The 26,832-nt window shown below is 51.4% G+C and overlaps 2 protein-coding genes across 2 annotated transcripts; one reads left to right on the top strand and one right to left on the bottom strand.

Moving 5' to 3' along the window:
• Positions 1-1,091: 1,091 nt before the first annotated feature.
• On the bottom strand, positions 1,092-20,903 carry LOC130265426 (histone-lysine N-methyltransferase EHMT2-like). The gene is made up of 17 exons (XM_056514528.1): positions 20,689-20,903; positions 19,446-19,573; positions 19,081-19,247; positions 17,893-18,101; positions 16,571-16,720; positions 16,384-16,419; positions 15,189-15,271; positions 13,225-13,331; positions 12,243-12,365; positions 10,905-11,028; positions 10,389-10,438; positions 9,916-9,990; positions 8,293-8,447; positions 7,077-7,244; positions 4,853-4,997; positions 2,564-2,641; positions 1,092-1,211 (listed from the first exon to the last, which is right to left on the bottom strand). Exons 1-17 carry the CDS (start codon positions 20,901-20,903, stop codon positions 1,092-1,094), a joined length of 2,133 nt encoding a protein of 710 aa, XP_056370503.1.
• A 2,045-nt stretch (positions 20,904-22,948) lies between these two features.
• LOC130265427 (myosin-6-like) lies at positions 22,949-26,428 on the top strand. Its single transcript, XM_056514529.1, has 7 exons — positions 22,949-22,975; positions 23,134-23,237; positions 24,243-24,370; positions 24,570-24,736; positions 25,544-25,615; positions 25,892-26,014; positions 26,270-26,428. The coding sequence occupies exons 1-7, from the start codon at positions 22,949-22,951 to the stop codon at positions 26,426-26,428; spliced, it is 780 nt and encodes a 259-aa protein (XP_056370504.1).
• The last annotated feature ends 404 nt before the right edge of the window (positions 26,429-26,832 follow it).

Genomic DNA, 26,832 nt, shown 5'->3' on the forward strand with positions numbered 1-26,832 from the left:
CTGGGGCACATCTGGGGTGTGGCACATCTCTGGGGTGTGGCACCTCTCTGGGGCGTGGCACCTCTCTGGGGTGTGGCACCTCTCTGGGGCGTGGCACATCTCTGGGGCTCACTTGATGCCGCTCTGCACCACACGGTTCTCTGGGGTTTCTGGCTCAGTTTTGGGGGTTTTGGGTTCAGAATTTGGGGTTTTGGGGTTCAGTTTTTGGGATTTTTGGGGTTCAGAATTTGGGTTTTTTTTGGGGCTCACTTGATGTTGCTCTGCACCACGCGGTTCTGTGGGGTTTTGGGGGTTTTAGGGGCAGTTTTGGGTCAGTTTTTGGGATTCAGGATTTCAGGTTTTTGGGGTTTTAGGGTCAGTTTTTGGGGTTTTTGGCTCACTTGATGTCGCTCTGCACCACGCAGTTCTCTGGGGTTTTTCGGGCAGTTTCTAGGTCAGTTTTGGGGTTTAGTTTTTGGGATTTTGGGTTTCAGAATTTTGGGGTTTTGGGGTATTTTTGGGGCTCATTTGATGCCACTCTGCACCATGCAGTTCTCTGGGGTTTCTGGGTCAGTTTTTGGGGTTTTTGGGGTGCAGTTTTGGGTCAATTTTTGGGGTTTCTGGGGTTCAGAATTTGGGGTTTTTGGAGTTTTGAGGTTCAGATTTCCGGATTTTGGGGCACTTTCTGGGTCAGTTTTTGGGGGTTTTGGGGTTCAGGATTTCAGGATTTTGGGGTTTTTGGGGTTCAGAATTTGGGGTACTTGGGGCTCACTTGATGCTGCTCTGCACCACGCGGTTCTATGGGGTTTCTGGCTCAGTTTTGGGGTTTTTGGGGTTCAGAATTTGGGGTTTTTGGGGTTCAGTCTTTGGGGTTTTTGGGGTTCAGTTTTTGGGGTTTTTGGGTTCAGAATTTGGGGGTTTTGGGGTTCAGTTTTTGGGGATTTTGGGGTTCAGAATTTGGGTTTTTTTTGGGGGATTTTGGGGCTCACTTGATGCCACTCTGCACCACACGGTTCTCTGAGGTTTTGGGGGTTTGTGGGGTGCAGTTCTGGGTCAGTTTTGGGGTTCAGTTTTTGGGGTTTTAGGGTCGGTTTTTGGGGTTTTTTTGGGGCTCACTTGATGCCGCTCTGCACCACACGGTTCTTGCAGCTCCTCCAGCAGGTGCAGGCCTGGTTGTACTCGAAGATCGGGGGGGGCTCGATTTTATTGAACTCCTGCAGCAGCCGCCCGTCCTGGGGGGAAAGGGCACTGAAACACCCTAAACCAGCCTAAAAACAGCCCAAAAACTGCCTAAAACCAGCCCAAAAACAGCCCCAAAAACACCCCAAAAATTACCCCTAAAACAGCCTAAAACCAGCCTAAAACCAGCCCCAAAAACAGCCTAAAAACCGTCTAAAACCAGCCCCAAAACCAGCTTAAAAACACCTGCAAAACAGCACAAAACAGCCCAAAACCATCCTATAAACAGCCTAAAAACAGCCTAAAAACACCTCCAAAACCAGCCCAAAACCAGCCCAAAACCAGCCTAGAAACAGCCTAAAAATACCCAAAATCCACACCAAAAATAGCCTAAAAACAGTCTAAAAACAACCCCAAAATAACCCCAAAATCAGCTTAAAACCACCCCCAAAATAACCCAAAATCACCCCAAAACACCCCCAAAACACACCCCAAAATCACTCCAAAATTACCTTTAAAAATACCTCCAAAATCACCCCAAAACAGCTGGGGTGTTCTATTTTTGGGGTGTTCTGTGTCTATTTTTTGAGGTGTTTTTTGTCTATTTTGGGGGTATTTTATGTCTATTTTTGAGTCCATTTTTGTGCTGTTTTTGTGTCTATTTTTGGGGTGCTCTGTGTCTATTTTTTGGGGTGTTCTGTGTCGATTTTTGGGATGCTTTGTGGTTTTTTTGGGGCATTTTTGGGATGTTCTGTGTCTCTTTTTGGGGTGTGTTTGGATTTGGGGTCCCTCCCCTTTCCCAGGTGTTTTTGGGGTGCTCTGTGTGTATTTTTGGGATGTTTTGTGTCTATTTCTGGGGTATTTTTTGTCTATTTTTTGGGGTGCTGTGTGTCTGTTTTTGGGGTGTTTTTGGATTTGGGGGTCCCTCCCCTTTCCCAGGGTATTTTTTGGGATGTTCTGTGTCTATTTTTGGGGTGTGTTTGGATTTTGAGGTCCCACCCCTTTCCCAGGAGGTTTTTGGGGTGCTCTGTGTCTGTTTTGGGGGTGTGTTTGGATTTTGGGGTCCCTCCCCTTTCCCAGGGTATTTTTTGGGGTGCTCTGTGTCTCTTTTCGGGGTCCCTCCCCTTTCCCAGGTGTTTTTGGGCTGTTTTTGGATTTGGGATCCCTCCCTTTCCCAGGGGTTTTTGGGGTGCTCTGTGTCTATTTTGGGATGTTTTTAGATTTGGGGTCCCTCCCTTTCCCAGGTTATTTTTGGGGTGCTCTGTGTTTCTATTTTGGGGCTGTTTTTGGATTTGGGGTCCCCCCCCTTTCCCAGGTGTTTTTGGGGTGCTCTCTGTGTATTTTTGGGGTGTTTTTGGATTTGGGGTCCCCCCCTTTCCCAGGGGTTTTTGGGGACCCCCCTCACCTTGTCGTACCAGCAGCGGATGCTGAGCTGCCCGCACAGGCAGTTGGAGGAGGAGCAATCGTCCTGGCAGGTGCAGTGCTGGGGGCAGAAATCACCCAAAATCACCCAAAATCCACCCAAAATTCAGGCCAGAATTAATATAAAAATCACCCCCAATTTACCCCAAATTATCCCAAATTTCACCCAGAATTTATCCAGGATTAACACAAAAATCATAAAAAATTCACACAAAATTCACACCAAATTAACACAAAAATTATCCCAAAATCTCCCAAAATTGACACAAAAATTATCCCAGATTTACCCAAAATTATCCCAGAATTCACCCAGAATTTACCAAAAATTATCCCAAAATTAACATGAAATTTACCCAAAATTTATCTAAAAATCATCCCAAAATTCACCTAAAATTAATGCAAAATTTACCCAAAATTAACACAAAATTATCCCAAAATTCACACAAAATTTACCCAAAAATCATCCAAAATTCATCCCAAAATTCACCCAAAATTAATACAAAAATCACCCCCAATTTACCCAAAATTATCCCAAATTTCACCCAGAATTTACTGAGGATTAACACAAAAATCACTGAAATTCAACTAAAATTTACCCAAAAATTATCCCAAAATTCACCCAAAATCACTCAAAATTTACCCAAAATTCATCCCAGAATTAACACAAAAATTATCCCAAATTCGTGCCAAAATTCACACAAAAAATATCCCAAAATTCACCCAGAATTTAATGAGGATTAACACAAAAATCACCTAAAATTCAACTAAAATTTACCCAAAAATTATCCCAAAATTCACACAAAATTTACTCAAAATTCATCCAAAATTCACCCAAAATTAAGATAAAAATCACCCCCAATTTACCCAAAATTATCCCAAATTTCACCCAGAATTTTCCCAGGATTAACACAAAAATCACCCAAAGTTTACCCAAAACTTACACAAAGTTAACCCAAAATTTACCCATGATTAATCAAAAAATCATCCAAAATTCACCCCAAAATCTCCCAAAATTATCCAAAAATTATTCCAAAATTCATACAAAATTTACCCAAAATTATCACAAAATTATCACAAAATTCACCCAGAATTTACTGAGGATTAACACAAAAATCACACAAACTTCACACAAAATTCATACAAAATTTACCCAAATATTAACACAAAATTCACCCAATATTAACACAAAATTAACACAAAAATCATACAAAATTAACCCAAAATTCATTCAAAAATTATCCCAAAAAATCACACAAAATTTACCCAAAATTTATCCCAGAATTAACACAAAAATTATCCCAAAATTCACCTAAAATTAACACAAAATTCTCCCAGTCCATCCCAGTCCCTCCCAGTCCTCCCGTACCTGCAGGTGGGTGATGTTGTGGTCGATGTTCATGGTGGAGATTCCAAATCCCTTCCCAGTCCCTCCCAGTCCTCCCCAATCCCCTCCCATTTCCCCCCAGTGCCTCCCAGTCCCCATTCCCAGTCCCCCCCCAGTCCCTCCCAATCCCATCCCAGTCCCTCCCACTGCCCCCCAGTTCCCCTCCCAGTCCCATCCCAGTCCCCCCCAGTTCCCCGTAGCTGCAGGTGGGTGATGTTGTGGTCGATGTTCATGGTGGAGATCCAAATCCCCTCCCAGTCCCTCCCAGTCCTCCCCAATCCCCTCCCAGTCCCCCCCAGTGCCTCCCAGTCCCTCCAGTCCCCCCAGTCCTCCCGTACCTGCAGGTGGGTGATGTTGTGGTCGATGTTCATGGTGGAGATCCCAAATCCCCTCCCAGTCCCTCCCAGTCCTCCCCAATCCCCTCCCAGTTCCCCCCAGTGCCTCCCAGTCCCTCCCAGTCCCCCCCAGTCCCTCCCAGTCCCTCCCAGTCCCCTCCCAGTCCATCCCAGCCCCCCCAGTGTCCCCAGATCCTCTCCCAGTCCTCCCCAGTTCCCCCTAATCCCCTCCCAGTCCCTCCCACTGCCCCCCAGTTCCCCTCCCAGTCCCATCCCAGTCCCATCCCAGTCCTCCCCAGTCCCCCCCAGTTCCCCGTACCTGCAGGTGGGTGATGTTGTGGTCGATGTTCATGGTGGAGATCCCAAATCCCCTCCCAGTCCCTCCCAGTCCTCCCCAATCCCCTCCCAGTCCCCCCCAGTGCCTCCCAGTCCCTCCAGTCCTCCCAGTTCCCCGTACCTGCAGGTGGGTGATGTTGTGGTCGATGTTCATGGTGGAATCCCAAATCCTCTCCCAGTCCCTCCCAGTCCCCCCCAGTCCCTCCCAGTCCCATACCTGCAGGTGGGTGATGTTGTGGTCGATATTCATGGTGGAGGTCTCGCAGTTCTCGGCGATGTATTTGTAATCCTGCGGACACGGCTCCTCGTCCACGCTGTTCACACACGGGATGGGCATGTTCTCGTGGCCACGGGCCACGTCCCTGCGGCCACCAGGGGGGTCGGGGGGGCACCCCGAAATTCCCACTGAAATCCACCCAGGATAGCCCCAAAATCCAACCAGGATCAGAGGAATCCCAGTGAAAATCCACCCAGGATAACCCAAAATCCAGCCAGGATAACCCAAAATCTGAGAAATCCCCACGGAAATCCGGCCAGAAAGGGAAAAATTCCCATGGAAATTGAAAAATTCCCATGGAAATCCACCCGGGATAACCCAAAATCCACCCAGAACCAGAGAAATCCCGGTGGAAATCCAGGCAGGATAACCCAAAATCCACCCAGAAATGGCAAAATTCCCACTGAAATCCACCCCAGATGACCCAAAATCCACCCGGGATAACCCAAAATCCACCCAGAAATGGCAAAATTCCCACTGAAATCCACGCCAGATAACCCAAAATCCACCCGGGATAACCCAAAATCCACCCAGAAATGGGAAAATCCCAGTGCAATCCCAGCCACGTCCCTGCGGACACCAGAGCCAGAGAAATCCCCAATCCAGCCAGAAATGGGAAAATTTCCACAGAAATCCGCCCAGGATAACCCAAAATCCATCAAGGATAACCCAAAATCCACCCAGGATAACCCAAAAACCACGCAGGATAACCCAAAATCCACCTAGAACAAGAGAAATCCCACTGAAAATCCAGCCAGGACAACCCAAAATCAGAGAAATCCCCACGGAAATCCAGCCAGAAATGGAAAAATTCCCATGGAAATGGAAAAATTCCCATGGAAATCCACCCAGGATAACCCAGAATCCACCCAGGATTACCCAAAATCCTCCTGGGATAACCCAAAATCCACCCAGGACAACCCAAAATCCAACCATGATAACCCAAAATCCATCCAGAATCAGAGAAATCCTGATGGAAATCCACCCAGGACAACCCAAAATCCACCCAGGACAACCCAAAATCCACTCAGGATAACCCAAAATCAGAGAAATCCCCACAAAAATCTGGCCAGAAATGGGAAAAATTCCCATGGAAATCCACCCAGGGTAACCCAAAATCCACCCAGGATAACCCAAAATCCACCCGGGATAACCCAAAATCTGCCCAGAACCAGAGAAATCCCCAGTCCAGCCAGAACATTGCAAAAAAACATCATAAAAAATTTGCAAAAATAATCCCAAAAAAATCCCAAAAATCCCTCACAGAAAAACGCAAAAAATCCCCAAAAAATCATTAAAAATTGAAAAAAAATCCCCAAAAAACCCCCCCAAAAATCCCCAAAAATTCCCTAACATTCCAAAAAACCCCAAGAATGTGTGAGGACCCCAGACCTGCTGACGATGTGCTCGGTGTGCAGCCCCCAGCCTCAATTAGGGACCCCAAATCCCCCGAAATCGCCCCCCAAAAAACAAAAAATTCGTAAAAAATCATTAAAAAACCCCAAAAATCCCCCCAAAAATTCCCAAAACACTCCCAAAAATTCTCAAAAACCCCAAAAATGTGTGAGGACCCCAGACCTGCTGATGATGTGCACGGTGTGCAGCCCCCAGCCTCAATTTGGGACACAAGCCCCCCCAAAAACCACCAAAAAATACCAAAAAATCATAAAAAATCCTAAAAAAAACCCCCAAATCCCCCCAAAAATCCCAAAAAATTCCCCCAAAATTCCCAAAAATTCCCAAAAATCCCCAAGCCCACCTGCTGACGATGCGCTTGGTATGCAGCCCCCAGCCTCAGTTTGGGACTCCAAAACCCCCCAAATCGCCCCGGAAAAAAACACAAAAAATTCATTAAAAAAATCCTAAAAAAACGGAAAAAATCCCCCAAAAAATCCAACAAAATCCTAAAAAACCCCCAAAAATCCCCCCAAAAATTTCCCAAAAATTCCTAAAAAAATTCCCAAAAATCCCCAAGCCCACCTGCTGCTGATGTGCTCGGTGTGCAGCCCCCAGCCTCAATTTGGGACACAACCCCCCCAAAAACCACCCAAGAAATCACAAAAAAAATCGGAAAAAACCCCAAAAATCAGAAAAAAAACCCCAAAAAATCCCCAAAAATACCCCAAAAAATCCCAAAGACTCCCTCAGAATTCCCCAAGCCCACCTGCTGACGATGCCTTCGGTGTGCAGCGCCCTGCCCGCCGCCCCCAGCCTCAGTTTCCTGTTGAGCTGCAGCGCGACCCAAACCTCGGAGCGCTCGGGGGTCAGGTCCAGGGGGGAGTCACCCTCCTTGTTCCGCAGCTCGGGGTCAGCACCACGGGACAGGAACAGGCTGGGGGGGAGAGAGACCCCCACCCAAATTAGAGAGAGACCCCTCCCCAAATTATATACAGAGAGACCCTTCCCCTAATTCAGGTCCAGAGGGGAGTTGCTCCTTGTTCCGCAGCTCGGGGTCGGACACGTGGGACAGGAACAGGCTGGGGGGGAGAGACCCCCACCCAAATTAGAGACCCCCACCCAAATCAGAGACCCCTCCTCAAATGAGAGACCCCCACTCTAATAAGAGACCTCAACTCAAATTAGAGACCCCAACTCAAATTGAAAGAGAAAGTCCTTTTCTAATTCAGGGATCCTCAAAATCCCCCCCAAATCCCATCACGGGATTCCCCAGTTCCATCAGTGGAGCCCCCGGGACAGGAACAGGCTGGGGGGGAGAGACCCCAACTCAAATTAGAGAGAGACCCCTCCTCTAATTGAAAGAGAGACCCCAACTCAAATTGAGAAACCCCTCCCCGAATTCAGGGACTCCCTTCTCAAATTGACAGAGACCCCTCCTCAAATCAGAGACTCCTCCTCTAATTGAGAGAGACGCCTCCTTAAGTTCACAACCCCTCCCCAAATTCGGGGACCCCCAAAGCCCCCAGCCCCAATTCCCTCTCACCTCACACAGTCATGGTAGCTCTCCCTGGCTGCAATGTGCAGGGAGGTGTCCCCATGTCCCCCATGTCCCCTGAAGCCCTCAGACCCCTGTGACCCCTGTGACCCTCCCAGACCCCCCCAGAGCCCCCAGCCCCAATTCCCTCTCACCTCACACAGTCGTGGTAGCTCTCCCTGGCTGCAATGTGCAGCGGGGTGTCCCCATGTCCTGTGTCCCCTGACTCCCCTAAAGCCCCCAGACCCCTGTGACTCCCCAGACCCCTCTGAAGCCCCTCAGAAGCCCCCAGCCCCAATACCTGACACAATCATGGTAGCTCTCTCTGGCTGCAATGTGCAGGGGGGTGTCCCCGTGGAAGTTGTGTGCCCTGTCACCCCTGAAGCCCCCAGACCCCTGTGACCCCTGTGACCCCTCTGAAGCCCCCCAGAGTCCCCAGCCCCAATACCTGACACAGTCGTGGTAGCTCTCCCTGGCTGCAATGTGCAGGGGGGTGTCCCCGTGGAAGTTCACGGCGTGCAGGTCGCACTGCGCGTTCAGCAGAACCTCAGCGATCTCGGCGCTGCCCGTGAACGACGCCCAGTGCAGGCAGATGTTCTCCTCCTGGGGTTTTTGGGGTGAAAAAATGGCATTTTGGGGGTTTTGGGGTTAAAAATGGGGGGTTGGGGGAAAAAATAGGGTTTGGGAATCAAAGAAAAAAACAGATTTAGGGGTTTAAAATTGGGTTTTGGGGGTTTAAAATGGGGTTTGGGGGTAAAAATTTGGTTTACAGATTTTAAAAGGGGGTTTGGTGTAAAAAAAATGGGGGTTTGGGGGTAAAAAATGGGGGGTTGGGAGAAAAAAATGGGGTTTGGGGGTAAAATAATGGGGGTTTGGGAGAAAAAATGGGGTTAGGGGGTAAAAAATGGGGTTTGGGAATAATAAAAAAACAGATTTAGGGGTTTAAAAATGGGGTTTGGGGGTTTGAAATGGGGTTTGGGGTAAAAAAATGGGGTTTTGGGGGTAAAAAATGGGGGTTTGGGGGTAAAAAAATGGGGGGTTGGCATGAAAATGAGGGGTTTGGGGTTAAGAAAGGGTTTTTGGGGGGGTCAAAATGGGGTTTGGGGAGTAAAAAGAGAGTTTTTGGGGAAAAAAAGAATTTTTGGAGAGGAAAAATTCCTCTTCTAGAACAAAACCCCCTCGTTTGGGGGTCCCTGAGGCCCCCCTCCAGTATCCCCCAGTCCCTCCCAGGTGTCCCCAAATGTCCCCCAGGTGTCCCCAGATGTCCCCAGGTGTCCCCAAATGTCCCCCAGTCCCTCCCAGCTGTCCCCCATGTGTCCCCCAGATATCCCCCATATGTCCCTCAAGTGTCCCCAAATGTCCTCAGGTGTCCCTAAATGTCTCCAGGTGTGCTCCAGTCCCTCCCAGGTGTCCCCAGATGTCCCCCAAATGTCCCTCATGTGTCCCCAAATGTCCTCCAGGTGTGCCCGGGTGTCCCTCAAATGTCCCCAGGTGTCCCCCAGGTGTCCCTCAAATGTCCACAGGTGTCCCCAGGTGTGTCCCAGGTGTCCCCAGATGTCCCCCAGTCCCTCCCAGCTGTCCCCCATATATCCCCCAGATGTCCCTCAAGTGTCCCCAGATGTCCTCCAGGTGTCCCTCAAATGTCCCCAGATGTCCCACACATGTCCTGGGTGTGTCCCAGATGTCCCCAAATGTCCCCCAAATATCCCTCATATGTCCCCAAATGTCCTCCAGGTCTCCCCAATGTCCCCAAACGTCCCCAGGTGTGCCCGGGTGTCCCTCAAATGTCCCCAGGTGCGTCCCAGGTGTCCCCAAATGTCCCCAGGTGTCCCCCAGGTGTCCCCAAATGTCCTCAGGTGTGTCCCAGGTGTCCCCAGATGTCCCCAGGTGTCCCTCAAATGTCCCCCAGCTGTCCCCAGGTGTCACCAGGTGTGTCCCAGGTGTCTCCAGGTATCCCCAGGTGTGTCCCAGGTGTCCCCAAATGTTCCCCAAATGTCCCCCAGTTGTCCCCAGTTGTCCCCAGGTGTGTCCCAGGTGTCCCCAGGTGTGCCCAGGTGTGTCCCCAGCTCACGTTGTCGGTCAGGGTGACGTCGGCCCCGCGCGTCAGCAGCCGCCGAATGACCTCGATGTGTTTGTGCTCAGCCACAGATGATCGGGGTGCAGCCCTTGTTGTCCTGGGGGTCAGGCAGGGGTCACTCAGGGGTCACTCAGGGGTCATTGACCCCCCAATGACCACCCCTGACCCAGACCCAGATGATTGGGGTCCACCCCTGTTGTCCTGGGGGTCATTCAGGAGTCACTCGGGGTCACTCGGGGTCACTCAGGGGTCACTCGGGGGTCACTGACCACCCCTGACCCATCTTGACCCCCACTGACCATCCCTGACCCCCACTGATCACCCCAAACCCAGGCCCAGATGACTGGGGTCCAGCCCCCATTGTCCTGGGGGTCAGGCAGGGGTCAGTGACCACCCCTGACATCCCCAAACGATCCCTGACCCCCACTGACCATCCCTGACCCCCACTGACCCCCCTAAACCCGGACCCAGATGATCGGGGTCCAGCCCCCGTTGTCCTGGGGGTCACTTGGGGTCACTCAGGGGTCACTGAGCACCCCTGACCCTCTGACCACACCCAGAACACTCAGGGCAGTCCCTGACCACTCCCAGGACACTCTGAGGACGCTAAGGACACCTGTGGGACACTCACTGGACACTCTCAGGACAATCCCTGGACACCCTCAGACACTCAGGACACTCCCAGGACACTCACGACAATACCTGGAAAGCCCCAGGACACTCAGGCCATTGAGTGGACACTCCCAGGACAGTCACTGGACACTCTCAGGACAATCACTGGACACCCCAGACACTCAGGACACTGACTGGACACTCTCAGGACAACGCCTGGACACTGAGTGGACACTCAGAACAGTCACTGGACAGTCCCTGGACACTGAGTGGACACTCAGGACAATCCCTGGACACCCGCAGACACTCGGACAACACCTGGACAGCCCCAGGACACTCAGGACACGAGTGGACACTCCCAGGACAGTCACTGGACACTGAGTGGACACTCACCTGTGCATTGACATCCACCTGCCCCGTGCTCAGCAGCAGCTCCACCATCTCCAGGTTCCCGTTTTTGGCCGCGTGGTGCAGGCAGGTGGAGCTGTCCTCCTCCTGTGACATCATAGAGAGCGGAGGTGACATCACACAGGGCGTGGGGATGTCATAGAGAGGGGTGGTGATGTCATACAGAGAAGTGGTGACATCATACAGATGGTGGTGATGTCATACAGGGACTAGTGATGTCATACAGGGGTGGTGACATCATATAGGGATGTGGTGATGTCATACAGGGATGGTGACATCACAAATAGCACAATGATCTCATACAGGGATTGTGATGTCACAGGGAACACAATAATGTCATGCAGGGTGCTGTGAAGTCATAGAAAACACAGTGATGTCACAGGAGGCACAGTGATGTCATGGCACCGTGGCGTCACAGAGAGCACGATGACATCATACAGCACGCTGTGATGTCACAGGGAACACAGTGATGTCATAGGGGACATGGTGACGCCATAGAGAGCATAATTACATCATTGAGGGGACGGTGAGGTCACAGAAAGCGCAGTAACGTCACACAGGGCACTGTGATGTCACAGAGAACACGGTGACTTCATAGGTAAATTGATGTCACCATAGAAGGCACAGTGACATCATACAGGGCACCGTGACATCACAGAGGGTGTGGTGACATCATAAAGGACACGATGACATCACATATAGCACATTGACGCCATAGAGGGGACAGTGCCGTCACGGAGATCGCAGTGACATCACACACGGCACTGTGATGTCACAGAGAACATGGTGACGTCATAGGAGGCACAGTGACAGCATAGGGGTGGGATGACGTAACACAAGGGACAGTGACATCTCAGAGAGCACAATGACATCACAGAGAGCACTGTGACATCACAGAGCATGTGGTGATGTCATAGAGAGCACTGTGACATCATAGAGCATGTGGTGATGTCATAGAGGACACGGTGATGTCATAGAGAGCACTGTGACATCATAGAGCATGTGGTGATGTCATAGAGGACACGGCGATGTCATAGAGAGCACTGTGACATCCCAGAGCATGTGGTGATGTCATAGAGAACACTGTGACATCATAGAGAGCACTGTGACATAATACAGCATGTGGTGATGTCATAGAGAACACGGTGATGTCACAGAGCTCTGTGCGGTCATAAAGGGCACTGTGACATCACACAAGAGGAAGTGACATCACCCGGGGCAGCGACACCACGGGGGGTGTGGGGGTTACCGTGTTGCGCGATGACGTCACGGTGACGTCACTGGCCTGGTGGTGACGTCACCTTGCTGTAGACACAGCCGCCGCGCCGCAGCAGGTACCGCGCTGCCTCCAGCTGGTCGTGCGCCACGGCCTCCATCAGCGGCGTGCGGCACTGCTTGTCCACGGCGTTGATGTTGGCGCCGGCCTGGGGGGACAGAGCAACCACTGAGTGGCCGCTGACCAGTACTGACCAGTATAGACCAGTACAGACCAGTACTGACCAGCACTGACCACCCATGGTCATCTCTGACCATCACTGATCCCCCAGCCCCAGTGCTGCTTGTCCACCGCACTGATGTTGGGGCCGGCCTGGGGGACACAGAGTGACCGCTGAGTGACCACTGACCAGCACTGACCAGTACAGACCGGTACAGACCGGTACAGACCAGTATAGACCAGTACAGCCCAGTACTGACCAGTACTGACTGCCACTGACCACCCATGGTCATCACTGACCCCCCCACCCCCAGTGCTGCTTGTCCACAGCGTTGATGTTGGGGCCAGCCTGGGGGGACACAGAGTGACCATTGAGTGACCACTGAGTGACCACTGAGTGACCACTGAGTGACCACTGACCATCACTGACCAGCACTGACCAGCATTGACCAGTATCTCAGCTGTCCCCAGCTGTCCCCCAAGTGCGTCCTCAATGTCTCAGGTGTGCCCACCTGCAGCAGCAGGTGACAGATCTCCAGGTGTCCCCAGGTGTGCTCAGGTGTATCTCACACGTCCCCAGGTGTCCCCATGACCCCCAGGTGTATCTCAGGTGTATCTCCAGGTGTCCCCATGCCCCCCAGCTGTCCCCATGTCCCCCCAGGTGTGTCCCACCTGCAGCAGCAGGTGACAGATTTCCAGGTGTCCCCAGTGTCCCCAGGTGTATCTCAGGTGTTCCCATGTCCCCCCAGGTGTGTCCCACCTGCAGCAGCAGGTGACAGATCTCCAGGTGTCCCCAGTGTCCCCAGGTGTATCTCAGGTGTTCCCATGTCCCCCCAGGTGTGTCCCACCTGCAGCAGCAGGTGACAGATCTCCAGGTGTCCCTTCTGCGCTGCCGCGTGCAGAGCCGAGTGCTTGCTCTGAGTGTCGCTCTGGAAATTCGGGTCCAGGTTGTCCACTAGGGGAAACAGGGGGATGAGGAACCCAAAATGGGGTCAGGAACCCCAAAAATAGGGATTGGGAACCCCCCAAAAAATTAGGATCGGGAACCCAAAAAAAATTGGTGTCGGGAACCCCAGAAATGGGATCGGGAACCCCAAAAAATGGAGTCAGGAAATACAATATTGGGGTCAGGAATCCCCAAAAAAATCGGGATCGGAAACCCCCAAATTGGGATCAAGACCCTCGGAAACTGGGATCGGGAACCCCAAAAATGGGGGCCGGGAACCTCAAAAATGAGATCCGGAACCCCAAAAATGGGGTCGAGAGCCCCGGAAATGGGACCTGGAACCAAAAAAAAAAAAATTGGATCAAGAACCCCAAAAATGGGATCCGGAACGCCGAAAAATCGGTATCGAGAGCCCCGAAAATGGGATCCAGAACTCAAAAAATTAGATCCGGAACCCCAAAAATGGGGATCAAGAACCCCCAAAAAATTGGGGTCGGGAACCCCGAAAATTGGGAATTAGAAACTCCAAAAATTAGGATCAAGAACCCCAAAAATTGGAGTCGGGACCCCCCCCCCCCCCCAAAAAAAATGAGATCTGGAACCCAAAAAAATTTGGATCCGGAACCCCAAAAATTGGGATCAGGAATCCCAAAATTGGGATCCAGAACCCCAAAAATTGGGATAGGGAACCCCAAAAATTGGGATCCGGAACCCTGAAAACAGAGTCAGGAATCCCAAAAAAGTGAAATCGGGACTCCCCCCAAAAAAAGGGATCCAGAACCCCAAAAATTTGGATACGGAACCCCAAAAATGGAGTCAGGAACCCTGAAAAATGGAGTAGGGAGCCACAAAATTGGGATCCAGAACCCCAAAAATGGGATCCCGAGCCCCAAAAATTGGGATCCAGAACCCCAAAAATGGGATCAGGAACCCCAAAATATTGGGAAACGTGAACCCCGAAAAATTGGGAACCGTGAACCCCAAAAATTGGGATCAGTACCACCCCCCCTTCCCCCACCCCCCAAAAAAAAAATTGGGACCAGGAACCCAAAATAATTGAGTCAGGAACCCCAGAAAATGGGATCAGGAACCCAAAAATGGGATCTGGAACTCCGAAAATTTGGATCGGGAATCCCAAAAATTGAGCCAGGAACCCTGAAAATGGGGTCGGGAACCCCAAAAATTGAGTCAGGAACCCAAAAAATTTCCCCCCAGGGACCCCAAACTCCACCCCAGGACTCCCCAAACCCCCCCCCAGGGACTCCTTGAGGATTTTGGGGTCCCCCCTATTTTTGGGGTCCCCTTTGGGATTTTGAGGTCCCCAAACTCAGGATGACCCTGCCCAGGATTTGGGATTTTCCCTCAATTCCCCACCAGAATTTTTGGGTTTCCCCCCAGATTTTGGGAATTCCCCCCAAATTTTGGGGTCCCCCTGATTTTTGGAGTCCCCCTTTAGGATTTTGGGGTCCCTCTGGGGCTTCGGGATCCCTTCTGGGGATTCTGGGGTCCCCAAATTCAGGATGACCCCGCCCAGGATTTGAGATTTTCCCTCAATTACCCCCCAGAATTTTTGGGGTTTCCCCCCAGATTTTGGGAATCCCTCCAATTTTTGGGGTCCCCCCTGATTTTTGGGGTCCCTCTCTGGGATTTTGGGGTCTCCTATGGGATTTTGGGGTCCCCCCAACTCACGCAGCATCAGGATGACCCCGCCCACGATTTGGGATTTTCCCTCAATTCTCCCCCAGTATTTTTGGGGTTTCCCCCCAGATTTTGGGATTTCCCCAATTTTGGGATCCCCTTTGGGATTTTGGGATCCCCCTGAGGTTTTTGGGACCTCCCTGAGGTTTTTGGGGTCCCCCAACTCACGCAGCATCAGGATGACCCTGCCCAGCTGCCCCTGCTTGACGCTCAGGTAAAGCTGCCGCGGGTGGAACCGGAGCTTCTTCCTCCTGGGGGGAACTGGGGTCAACTGGGGGAACTGGGAGGGACTGGGGGGAACTGGGATCAATTGAGAGGGACTGGGATAAAGTGGGGGGGGGACTGGGATCAACTGCAGGGGACTGGGATGGACTGGGAGGGGATCAGGATAGACTGGGATCAAACTGGGAGGGACTGGGGGGGAACTGGGATGGGACTGGCATAAACTAGGAGGGGATTGGGATGGACTGGGATAAAACTGGGAGGGACTGGGATGGGATTTGGGGAAACTGGGAGGGACTGGGAGGGACTGGGATCAACTGGGGGGCACTGGGGGGAAACTGGGAGGGAACTGGGATAAACTAGGAGGGGATTGGGATGGACTGGGATGGGATTTGGGGAACTGGGAGGGACTGGGAGCAACTGGGAGGGACTAAGGTGGACTGGGATGGGATGGGATCAAACTCAGAGGGACTGGGATCAAACTGGGATAAACTGGGAGGGACTGGGATGGGATCTGGGGACATTGGAGGAATTTCAGGCTGTCCCAGGTGAGTTCTGGCATGTTTTATCCCCCTCAGGTGTGGGGTTTTTTTGGTTTTTTCCACCCCCAGGTGTGTTTTACCTGCCCAGGTGTGCTTTACCTGCCCAGGTGTATTTCAGGACTCACCTCTCAGCCTCCTGTTCCAGCAGAGCCTTCTCCAGGCTGTTCCAGGTGTATTTTATCCCCCCCCCAGGTGTGATTTTTTTGGTTTTTCCCCACCCATGTGTGTTTTACCTGCCCAGGTGTGTCCCAGGACTCACCTCTCAGTCTCCTGTCCCAGCAGGGCCTTCTCAAGGCTGTCCCAGGTGTGTTTTTATCCCCTCTCAGGTGTATTTTATCCCCCCCAGGTGTGTTTTTTGGGGTATTTCTGTGCTCCCAGGTGTTTTTACCTGCCCAAGTGTGTTTGTTCTCTCACCTCTCAGCCTCCTGCCCCAGCAAAGCCTTTTCCAGGCTGTCCCAGGTGTGGTTTTGGTGAGTTTTATCCACCCCAGGTGTGTTTTTATTCCCCCCAGGTGTGATTTTTTTTTTTTTTTTCTCCTCCCAGGTGTGTTTTCCCTTCCCAGGTGTGTTTTACCTGCCCAGGTGTGTTTCAGGACTCACCTCTCAGACTCCTGTCCCAGCAGGGCCTTCTCCAGGCTGTCCCAGGTGTGTTTTTGGTGAGTTTTATCCCCCCCAGGTGTGATTTTTTTCTGTTTTTTCCCCTCCCAGGTGTGTTTTACCTGCCCAGGTGTGTTTCACCTGTCCAGGTGTGTTTCTCTCACCTCTCAGCCTCCTGTCCCAGCAGGGCCTTCTCCAGGCTGTCCCTGGGGGCAGCCCCCTGGCGCTCAGGGTGCCCCCCGAGGGCAGGGGCAGTACCAGCCCCCCCGAGCTGTCGATGGGCTCAGCCCGGGGGTCGGGGGGAGGGGCACGGCCCTCGCCCTGCCCCCGCATCCGGGCACTGGGCGGGGAGGGGAAAGGGTCAGAGATTCCAAAATAACCCAAAATCCAAAGAAATCCCACCAAAATAACCCAAAATCCAAAAAAATCCCGAAAAAAATCCCACCAAAATAATCCAAAATATCCCAGCCCTCGCCCTGCCCCCGCATCCGGGCAGTGGTGGGGGAGGAGGGAAAGGGTCAGGGATCCAAAATTATCCAAAATCCAAAAAAAATCCCCCCAAAAAATCCCACCAGAATAACCCAAAATCAAAAAAAATCCCCAGAAAACTCCAACCAAAATAACCTAAAAACCCTCAAAAAACCACCCCAAAATATCCCAAAATATCCCAAAATATCCCGGCCCTCGCCCTGCCCCCGCATCCGGGTGCTGGGGGAGGGGGGGGAGGGGAAAGGGTCAGGGATCCCAAAATAACCCAAAAACCTAAAAAATTCCCCAAAAAATCCCACCAAAATAACTCAAAATCCAAAAAAAATCCCCCAAAAAATCCCACCAAAATAATCCAGAATAACCCAAAATATCCCAAAATATCCCAGCCCTTGCTCTGCCCCCGCATCCGGGCACTGGGGGGGTGGGGAAAGGGTCATGGATCCCAAAATAACCCAAATCCCAATCCCATTTTTCCCATTATCCCCATTTTCTCCAATTTTTCCCTTTTTTTCCCATTTTTTCCCCTTTTTCCCCATTTTTCCCATTTCCCCTCAATTTCCCCATTTTTACCCAATTTTCCCCATTTCTTCCCCATTTTCCCCCAAACTTTCCCATTTTTCCGCTTTTCCCCATTTTTTCCCATTTTCCTCCATTTCCCCCCCATTTTTTCATATTTTTCCCCATTTTTTCCATTTCCCCCCAATTTTCCCATTTTTTTCCATTTCCCCACAATTTCCCCATTTTTCCCATTTTCCCCCACTTTTCCCATTTTTCCCATTTTCCCCCATTTTTCCATTTTCCCAATTTCTCCCCATTTTTTTCCTTTTTTCCCCCAAATTTTCCACATTTTCCCCCATTTTTCCCATTTTCCCAATTTCCTCCCATTTTTTCCACTTTTTTCCTTTTTCCCTTTTTCCCGTTTTCCCAATTTCCCATTTTTTTCGAATTTTTTCCCCAATTTTTCCCCATTTCCCCCCATTTTTCCCCCCCATTTTCCCCCATTTTTCCCCATCCCCCCCTTACCTCGGCGTGGGCGCCTCGTGCCGCCCCCCCTGCTCCTGGCCGGGTTTGGTCAGCGGCGCCCCCTCGGAGCGCGGCAGTGTCACCTCCTGGGCCTCGGACGCATCCTCGCCGCAGTGGGGACAGAAAATGAGACCCCCCAGGCGGGACACGCAGGAGCGGTGGAACCAGTGACCGATGCAGACATCGGGGTGGCACTCCAGGAATGTCCCCTACAGGGACAGGAGAGTGTCACTGAGTGTCACCAGGGGCCACCAGGGGTCACTGAGGGTCCCTAAAGGGGGTTTGGGGACAGAAAATGAGACCCCCCAGGCGGGACAGCAGGAAAAGTGGAACTGGTGACCGATGCGCACGTAGGGGTGGCACTCCAGGAATGTCCCCTGGGGGGGTCACTGAGTGTCACCAGGGGTCACTGAGTGTCACTGAGTGTCACCAGGGGTCACCAAAGGGGGTTTGGGGACAGAAAATGAGACCCCCCCTAGGCGGGACACGCATTAGCAGTGGAACCGATGACCGATGTGCACGTCAGGGTGGCACTCCAGGAATGTCCCCTACAGGGGCAAGAGAGTGTCACTGAGTGTCACCAGGTGTCACTGAGAGTCACCAGGGATCACTGAGTGTCACTGAGTGTCACCAGGGGTCACCAGGTGTCACTGAGTGTCACCAGGGGTCACTGAGAGTCATCAGGGGTCACTCAGTGTCACTGAGTGTCACCAGGGGGCACCAGGGGTCACAAAAAACAGGCCTCCAGCTGAAACACCAACAACATGGGACCTGTTTCCTATGGTTAAAGCCCAAAGGGAAGACCTCTGTCCACCATGAAAGGAGAGCAAACATGGAACCCATTTCCTGGGACTGCATTTGGCAGCAAGCTCAGCAGTCTGCTGCATGGTATGAGGTGTGGGCAAGATCCTTCCCCTTGGCTGCCTTGCTTTGGCTGGAGACCACTCAGCCTCCTGGGTAACTTGGCTTACGCCCATCCTGAAACTGTGGCTGCATTGACTGGCCCAGCACCGTTCTCTGGGGCTTCTCAGGCTCTCAAATATGAGCCCTTGAAGCCCTCTGCTGCCTGGCCCAGCAATGTGTGGCCTTCAGCAGAGGCTTGCAGCCATGCCACCTACTCAGGCTGCTCTTCTGCTAAGCCAGCCCATCAAGCCTGCCTGAAAAATTCAGGTGCATATTGAGTCCTACCAGATTTTCCAGCTTCCTGTTTTCTTCCTCCTGAGCACACTGCCAGAGTCTGAGAGCCTTGCTGCACTGCTCTTCTGCCCAGCGGAGCTGTTCAGCCATGTTTTCACATTGCTGCTTGCTGAAAGATCTTACAGCTTGCAGCTCACGCCGAAGGCCCTTCACATCCTCTGCAAACATGACAAATGGCAGCAGTCAGACACTACACAGGCAGAGGGCTCTGCTGAAATTAAACCCTTCCAGTTTCAGGCAAGGAGGGACCTGCCCCCAGCTCCTTCACTCCTCGGAAGCCCTGAGGACAGAGCTGGCTTTGGAGCAGCCGCACCGGGCAGGACGATCACCAGAAAAAAAGCGCACGAGGCTCTCACCCAGGATCACCTCCTTGGCCTGCGTGGCTGAACAAACTTGGCCATCCAGACAGCTCCTGGCCATCTCCAGCTCCAACACGTGCTGCTGAACCTCCAGCAGGCTGCATTGCAGGCTCTCCTTCTCTGACCTACAAGTCATGGAGAAGAAGAGAAATTGTTCCTGGCACACAGAAGAAGCAGTTTTTCTGGAATATGTGCCTAAAGATCTCTACACATGAGTATGGAAAATGGCTTGCATGGAAACTCAGATATAGCAAGACTATTTCTACCACTTCAAGTAGCAAAGCAGGCCCCTCCAGGTGATTAGGCAGTCATAATCTAGCCCAGCACAAAATGCCCAGCTGTGTTTGATCTCAGCAGCCAGAACTCCAATTTCTCTTGCCTGACACACCCCTCATGGGTGGCTGTGCCCACAAAGTCTCTGCCAATGAGCAAAAGCCCAGCCTCTGCTCACAGCCCTGAGCTCATCAGCACTTCCAAATCACTCTGCAGGTGCACAGAACACAGTGTTCTCCTGCCTGACTCATCAATGTTTACTGCCATTCATATTGCACGTAGAGATACTTTGTTTGCCAGTAGCTCTTAGTAAAAGGGACTAAATGAATGCACTGAACCATATATGAAAACTCACTCCTCCCTCCACTAACATGAATAAGAAACCAGAACCAGGTTTTTATCTGAACAAGAACCATCTTGGAAGTGGGACAAGTATCCTCTCATTTAAAACACTGGAACGCCATGAAAAAGAACATTTGCTACTTTTGTGTAAATACTAAGTGCACGAGCTGTGCCCAAACATTTTGGCAATCTTTAAAAAAGGAAAAGGAACCATCCAAAGTGAGCTTGATAGGTTATAGAGGTGGGTGAACAAGTGAGCAAGAATCAGTGCTCAGCAAGAATCCCTAAAGACTGTTGAAAAGTCTCACAACCTTTCCCTTCTGCTGCTGTGGCTTGTAAGGAAATCTAGGTCCTGCACCATGCTTCATAAGAGTAAGCTGAGAAGGGTCTCAAGATTTTCAGCATGACCCTCCAGGGTCAAGTGAATCATCAGTGTCCTATTCACAACATTTCCACGTAAGAGCCACAAAAATAACATTCAGATCACAGAATCCTTTTTCTTTTTCCTCATATCTCGTCACCTCACTATCTGAGAAACTCTCTGAGAGCACACAGGAGGCAGTAAATCCTGACGTAATTACACACCTTCAATCATGTCCCACCCAGGGTCCCCTCCTGCCTTTACCTGGCCTCTGCCAGCTGCTCAGAAAGGCCTCGTAGCTCCTGCTCTGCGGCTGCCAGTCGGGCTTGCAGGGCAGCGTTCTCTTGTGCCAGCACCGCCTTGTCCCTGCACACCTGGGACAGTGTGTGCCCCTGGCGAGAGAAGTCCTGGAGAAGCCTCTCCAGAACCCTGGGGGCTGGCTGCTGCGGGCGGCAAACCCGGAAGCAGAGGGGCACCATTTTTGTAGAGGAAGAACAAAAACAACAACAACATCCTGGTCTTAGCTTGGTGACAGAAGCAGCATTCAGGGTGGTCTTGCTAGGACAATTCCCTCTCCCATTGGTGCTGTCTAGGAATAAGGTGACCATACCTTCGCACTGCCAGAGGAACCTCTTCCTTTATCTCATTCCTTGGAGGCTGCAATTCCTCAGCTCTCTCTGCCTCCACTTCAAATGGCCAATGGAGTGAGGAGTGGCTCTTCCTCTCAAATGCAGCCAACTCCTTCAGTCTACAACAAGGGGACAGACGAGAAAACCATTAATAGCAAAATAGTCTCCTTGTAAAAGCAGGACTACACACAATGTTCAACGTGGGGCAGTCTCCAGCACTTCCAACAGGCCTCTAATTCTACCTCAAGAGAATGCTAGAATTCCATCCCTAGACCTGCATCTCCCTTTGTCATTTGTGCAGGGGACAGAGTCACCAGTGAGAAAGTCAAAACCAGTGAGAAGCCACAAAACTTTTCCAGAAAGCTCAGGTACTCTCAGCTTAACACCTTCCTGCCTGCTCAGTCCCACATTCCTCTCTCATAAAGAGGATACCAGACTTGCAAATGTTCTTCTTTGGCTAAGACAGCCTTGCCCAGATGAGCACTGCCACAATGACTCTTGTTTCCAGTAGTGCAACAAGGAAAGAGCCTGCAAGCTATAGCTTAGGGAAGAGGTGGGTGTGAATATCCAATCCAATAATGAAAGGATCCCAAGATGGTTTAGGCTGCTTAGGACCCCATGAAGCTAAAAGCCCAGTCTTCACCTCCAAGCACTTGGGGTCAGCTATGGAATCTGGACAGGCTGATCAAGCTCTATCCAGCAGAGGCTTTCAAATTTCCAGACGTGGAATCTGCACAAGCTCTTTGAGGATCTTGTTCTACTGTATTATTGCAATTGTAATTCAACGCATCTCCTGAGGCCCAGCCTGAACCTGCCTTGCCTCTACCCTGGTCCACTTCGGAATGTTTCTTGTCAAGGTTTGAGAATTGAGTCCCACGAGGCAGCTTTGCTGTAGGGTGTCTTGTCAGCCAGACCTGCCCACGGGCTGCCTTCCCCTCTGTGCTGAGCAAGTCCAATGATGAGAAAGCCAAATGTGTTCTCTGTTACCCAGGAGGCTGGGCCTCCTAAAACCCAGCAATGCCCAGCCCTGCCCAGACAAAGTGAGAAAGCTCAGCACACACCTGAACTCCCGGGCGCTGCACACTCTACCCGTGCTCTCCTGCCGCTCCGCTTTTCCTGCCTGGGCCGAGGAGTCCTGACTGGCAAGCAGCTCTCCTGTTGGAGCCTGCAAGGAATGGGCAGGGGAAAATACAAACAAGCAGTAAGGAGCAGGGAAGTTGGCTCCTGAGAGCTAGGAGAATCAGAAAGCAGAGACACAGCTCAGCTGAAGGTGAAAGCTATTGTGCAGCTGTGATTATCTCTGCCTTCTGAGCTGACTCGTAGAAGTAGGGCTTCTATCCCCTACTGCTCCGTGCTAATTGTATATCCTGATTTTGCTTGATCTTACAAAGCCACTCCCATCTTTGTACCAACATTCTGCTCCTGGAATTGGGGTTTCTTTAAGATCTGGGTGGTTGGAATAAAGTGGACTTAATGGTTTTGATAGTTATGTTCCAAAGGTTCCTCATCTCTCTGGTAAGTAGACAGGAATTACTTTTGTAATTCCATGTTGATGAGGCTCGCTGTCTTCCTCCAGAGGCCAAAGGGGAGGCAAAGGACAGCAAACGTCCACGGGCTGCCAGTCCAGGACCTGAGCATCCTGCAGCAGTGAGTGGAGCTTTGGCTGGTACAGTGCAGAGCTTTGGTGCAGGGCAGAGCTGCATGTTTCTCATCAGGCAGCACTTGCCCTTTGTGGCTGAAGATGCTGAGGGCTGGAGTCCTGCCATGACCTGGCGCTTCAGCGCAGCCACTGACACGTGGGAAATGGGATCTGAACTTTCACATGCAGGTATCATTTTCCTGGCATTGTGACAGGGACTGTGAACTTCCCTGGGTGTTAGATGAGCAGTAGCATGATGTGGTTTAGTGCTACTGGTGTGAAAGTGAGTGAGCCCCTTTGTGCACAATCAATATCCCCCTCACAAGAGCTTTCACCTTCAGCGGAGTTGTGTCTCTGATTGCTGCTTCTCCCAGTTCTCAGCAGCCAACTTCCCTGCTCCTTACTGCTTGTTTGTACTTTTTCCCTGCCCATTCCTTGCAGGCTCCAACAGGAGAGCTGCTTGCCAGTCGGGACTCCTCGGCCCAGGCAGGAAAAGCGGAGCGGCAGGAGAGCATGGGTAGAGTGTGCAGCGCCTGGGAGTTCAGGTGTGTGCTGAGCTTTCTCACTTTGTCTGGGCAGGGCTGGGCATTGCTGGGTTTTAGGAGGCCCAGCATCAGAGAACACATTTGGCTTTCTCATCATTGGACTTGCTCAGCACAGAGGGGAAGGCAGCCCGTGGGCAGGTCTGGCTGCCAAGCAACCTCCAGCAAAGCTGCCTCATGGGACTCAATTCTCAAACCTTGACAAGAAGCATTCCGAAGTGGACCAGGGTAGAAGCAAGGCAGGTTCAGGCTGGGCCTCAGGAGATGCGTTGAATTACAATTGCAATAATACAGTAGAACAAGATCTTCAGAGAGCTTGTGTAGATTCCACCTCTGGAAATTTGAAAGGCTCTGCTGGATAGAGCTTGATCAGCCTGTCCAGATTCCATAGCTGACCCCAAGTGCTTGGAGGTGAAGACTAGGCTTTAAGCTTCATGGGGTCCTAAGCAGCCTAAACCATCTTGGGATCCTTTCATTATTGGATTGGATATTCACACCCACCTCCTCCCTAAGGTATAGCTTGCAGGCTCTTTCCTTGTTGCACTACTGAAAGCAAGAGTCATTGTGGCAGTGCTCATCTGGGCAAGGCTGTCTTAGCCAAAGGAGAACATTTGCAAGTCTGGTATCCTCTTTATCAGAGAGGAGTGTAGGACTGAGCAGGCAGGAAGGTGTTAAGCTGAGAGTACCTGAGCTTTCTGGAAAAGTTTTGTGGCTTCTGGAAGCCTGCTTGACTTTCTCACTGGTGACTCTGTCCCCTGCACAAATGACAAAGAGAGTTGCTGGTCTAGGGAGGGAATTCCAGCATTCTCTTGAGGTAGAATTAGAGGCCTGTTGGAAGTGCTGGCGACTGCCCCACATTGAACATTGTGTGTAGTCCTGCTTTTACAAGGAGACTATTTTGCTATTAATGGTTTTCTCATCTGTCCCCTTGTTGTAGACGGAAGGAGTTGGCTGCATTTGAGAGGAAGTGCCACTCCTCACTCCATTGGGCATCTCCATGACTTGTAGGTCAGAGAAGGAGAGCCTGCAATGCAGTCTGCTGGAGGCTCATCAGCATGTGTCAGAGCTGGAGATGGCCAGGAGCCGTCTGGATGGCCAAGTTTGTTCAGCCACGCAGGCCAAGGAGGTGATCCTGGGTGAGAGCCACGTGCACTTTGTTTTTGGTGATCATCCTGCCCGGTGCGGCTGCTCCAAAGCCAGCTCTGTCCTCAGGGCTTCCGAGGAGTGAAGGAGCTGGGGGCAGGTCCCTCCTTGCCTGAAACCTGGAAGGGTTTAAGTTCAGCAGAACCCTCTGCCTGTGTAGTGTCTGACTGCTGCCATTTGTCATGTTTGCAGAGGATGTGAAGGGCCTTCGGCGTGAGCTGCAAGCTGTAAGATCTTTCAGCAAGCAGCAATGTGGAAACATGGCTGAACAGCTCCGCTGGGCAGAAGAGCAGTGCAGTAAGGCTCTCAGACTCTGGCAGTGTGCTCAGGAGGAAGAAAAAAGGAAGCTGGAAAAACTGGTAGGACTCAATATGCACCTGAATTTTCAGGCAGGCTTGATGGGCTGGCTTAGCAGAAGAGCAGCCTGAGTAGGTGGCATGGCTGCAAGCCTCTGCTGAAGGCCACACATTGCTGGGCCAGGCAGCAGAGGGCTTCAAGGGCTCATATTTGAGAGCCTGAGAAGCCCCAGAGGATGGTGCTGGGCCAGTCAATGCAGCCACAGTTTCAGGATGGGCATAAGCCAAGTTACCCAGGAGGCTGAGTGGTCTCCAGCCAAAGCAAGGCAGCCAAGGGGAAGGATCTTGCCCACACCTCGTACCATGCAGCAGACTGCTGAGCTTGCTGCCCACTGCAGTTCCAGAGACTGGGTTCCATGTTTGCTCTCCTTTCATGGTGGACAGAGGTCTTCCCTTTGGGCTTTAACCATAGGAAACAGGTCCCATGTTGTTGGTGTTTCAGCTGGAGGCCTGTCTTGTGACTAGGGCATTGGGACACTGGCCTCCTCCTAGGCCTGCATTCCACCTGGAGCTTTTCCTTGATCAAAGGACACAGGGACTTTGAGGACAGAGCCTCTGAGAATAGAAATGCCGAGGAGAGAGGGGCCAGGAAACGGGAAGCCAACAGATTGGGGAAGGAAGGTGGCATCTCCTTTTCTTCCATCTGCTGACCCTCCTCCTAATTTTCTTGTTGGAACAGGAGGGCACAAAGTCACTACTGTGCACTCTTCAGTTGGGGGGTTGTGGGAGGGATGAAACTTCCATTTCCTCCTTTGGGGAGTTTAACTGGGACTTGATCTGGAAGTGTCTTCTTCTTCTTCTTCTCATCAGGAGAGCCAGCTAGAACAACAGCGTTTGGAGGCAGAGGAGCTGCTGGAGCAACGGGACAAGTTCCTGGCAGAGGTACAGAGGGAGCAGGAGAAAAGGCTGCTGGAGATGAAGCAGGAAGTTGCCAGCATGCAACATGAATAAGAAAAGCTCTAAGGCAGAGCCAGTCAAGAGGCAATTGGGCACTGCTTGTCTGGACACTTGCCTGGGTGGGATTGTCTCTTAGCTGGCCCTTTATTAACATGAGAGCGAGAACAAAATGGTTTTAGAAAGCGTGAGCACATCAGTCTTGGCTGCCACTCAAGTGCTCTGTAGGAAGTTTAAAGCCATCTTCTGTTTGTTTCTGTGCAGCTGCAGCACCAGAAGGTCGAGCTGTTATGCAAGCTGCGCCGGCTGCATCAAAAGTTAATACAAAGCCAGCAGTTTGTAGATCTCCTGAGGGAAGAGCTGAAGGAGGAGCAAGAGAATGGGCAGGTGAGTCTGACTAGCCAGGTAGCAGAGGGAAGAGCAGTAACAGGGACATGAGCTGTAGGTCTCAGGAAACAGGAGGCAAGGCCTAGTGCAGACACTGGAAACACAGAGCCTGGCAGTGAGCATCAGGAAGAAGAGTTGGAAGGGTTAGAGCTGTGTAGAGAAGCAGCAGGAAGTGGCTGAATGGACATGCTTTTGAGACTGGGAAAGGAAAATACTTAGCACAACGGCAGGTGCCAGTAAGATTTTGCTTGACAGAATATCAAGGACAAGCTGCAGAAAGCTCAGAGGAAAATGAAGGCCATGGAGAAGAGGCTGAAAGAAGAAATAGAAAGGATGCAAGAGATGCAGCTTCAGTTGAGGCTGGCTCTAGAGAAACAGGTGAATGAAGGGGCAGTAGGCAGTGCAGTCATGTAACAAGTGGTGTCTCTTTTTCTCGCCTTTCTCCAGCAGAGCAGCAAGTGGATGGGGGCAGTGCCTCTGGCTGCCAGGCTCTGTGGTCTCCATCAGAACTGATCAGCTGGACACTTGATGGGCTGCTGAACCTCAGCTGCTGCCCTGGCCAGCAGGGCTAGTGCTTTTGCATGTGGCTAGCAATCCTCTGAATGTATTTCTGCTGGCTGAATGTATTACTGCTCACTTTTGTTTTGAGGGCTTTGTTCAGGACAACGTGGTGACCCACACAGATTATGAACAAGTTGTCTCTGTCCGTGGTGGATGCAATCCTCAGAACAGGGTGAAATTTAAAGTTGTTCTCTCCCTTTCACAGTCTCTAACACGGCTGGCTGTGACAAGCTGGAGTCTCTGGCTGCATAGTGGGG

The sequence above is a fragment of the Oenanthe melanoleuca genome, chromosome Z (genome assembly GCF_029582105.1).
Source record: "Oenanthe melanoleuca isolate GR-GAL-2019-014 chromosome Z, OMel1.0, whole genome shotgun sequence".
In the NCBI taxonomy this organism is placed as follows: domain Eukaryota; kingdom Metazoa; phylum Chordata; class Aves; order Passeriformes; family Muscicapidae; genus Oenanthe; species Oenanthe melanoleuca.

Excerpts from the sequence above, each read along its gene's own strand:
- LOC130265426 (XM_056514528.1), bottom strand. The coding sequence starts at position 20,903 with ATGGTGCCCCTCTGCTTCCGGGTTTGCCGCCCGCAGCAGCCAGCCCCC. Across the intron at positions 13,332-15,188 it reads CAGGGTCATCCTGATGCTGC|TGGACAACCTGGACCCGAAT; the intron begins GTGAGTTGGGGG and ends TGTTTCCCCTAG. Across the intron at positions 7,245-8,292 it reads AGCTACCACGACTGTGTCAG|CCTGTTCCTGTCCCGTGGTG; the intron begins GTATTGGGGCTG and ends TCTCCCCCCCAG.
- LOC130265427 (XM_056514529.1), top strand. The coding sequence starts at position 22,949 with ATGTGGTTTAGTGCTACTGGTGTGAAA. Across the intron at positions 22,976-23,133 it reads TTAGTGCTACTGGTGTGAAA|GCTCCAACAGGAGAGCTGCT; the intron begins GTGAGTGAGCCC and ends CATTCCTTGCAG. Across the intron at positions 25,616-25,891 it reads GGGACAAGTTCCTGGCAGAG|CTGCAGCACCAGAAGGTCGA; the intron begins GTACAGAGGGAG and ends GTTTCTGTGCAG.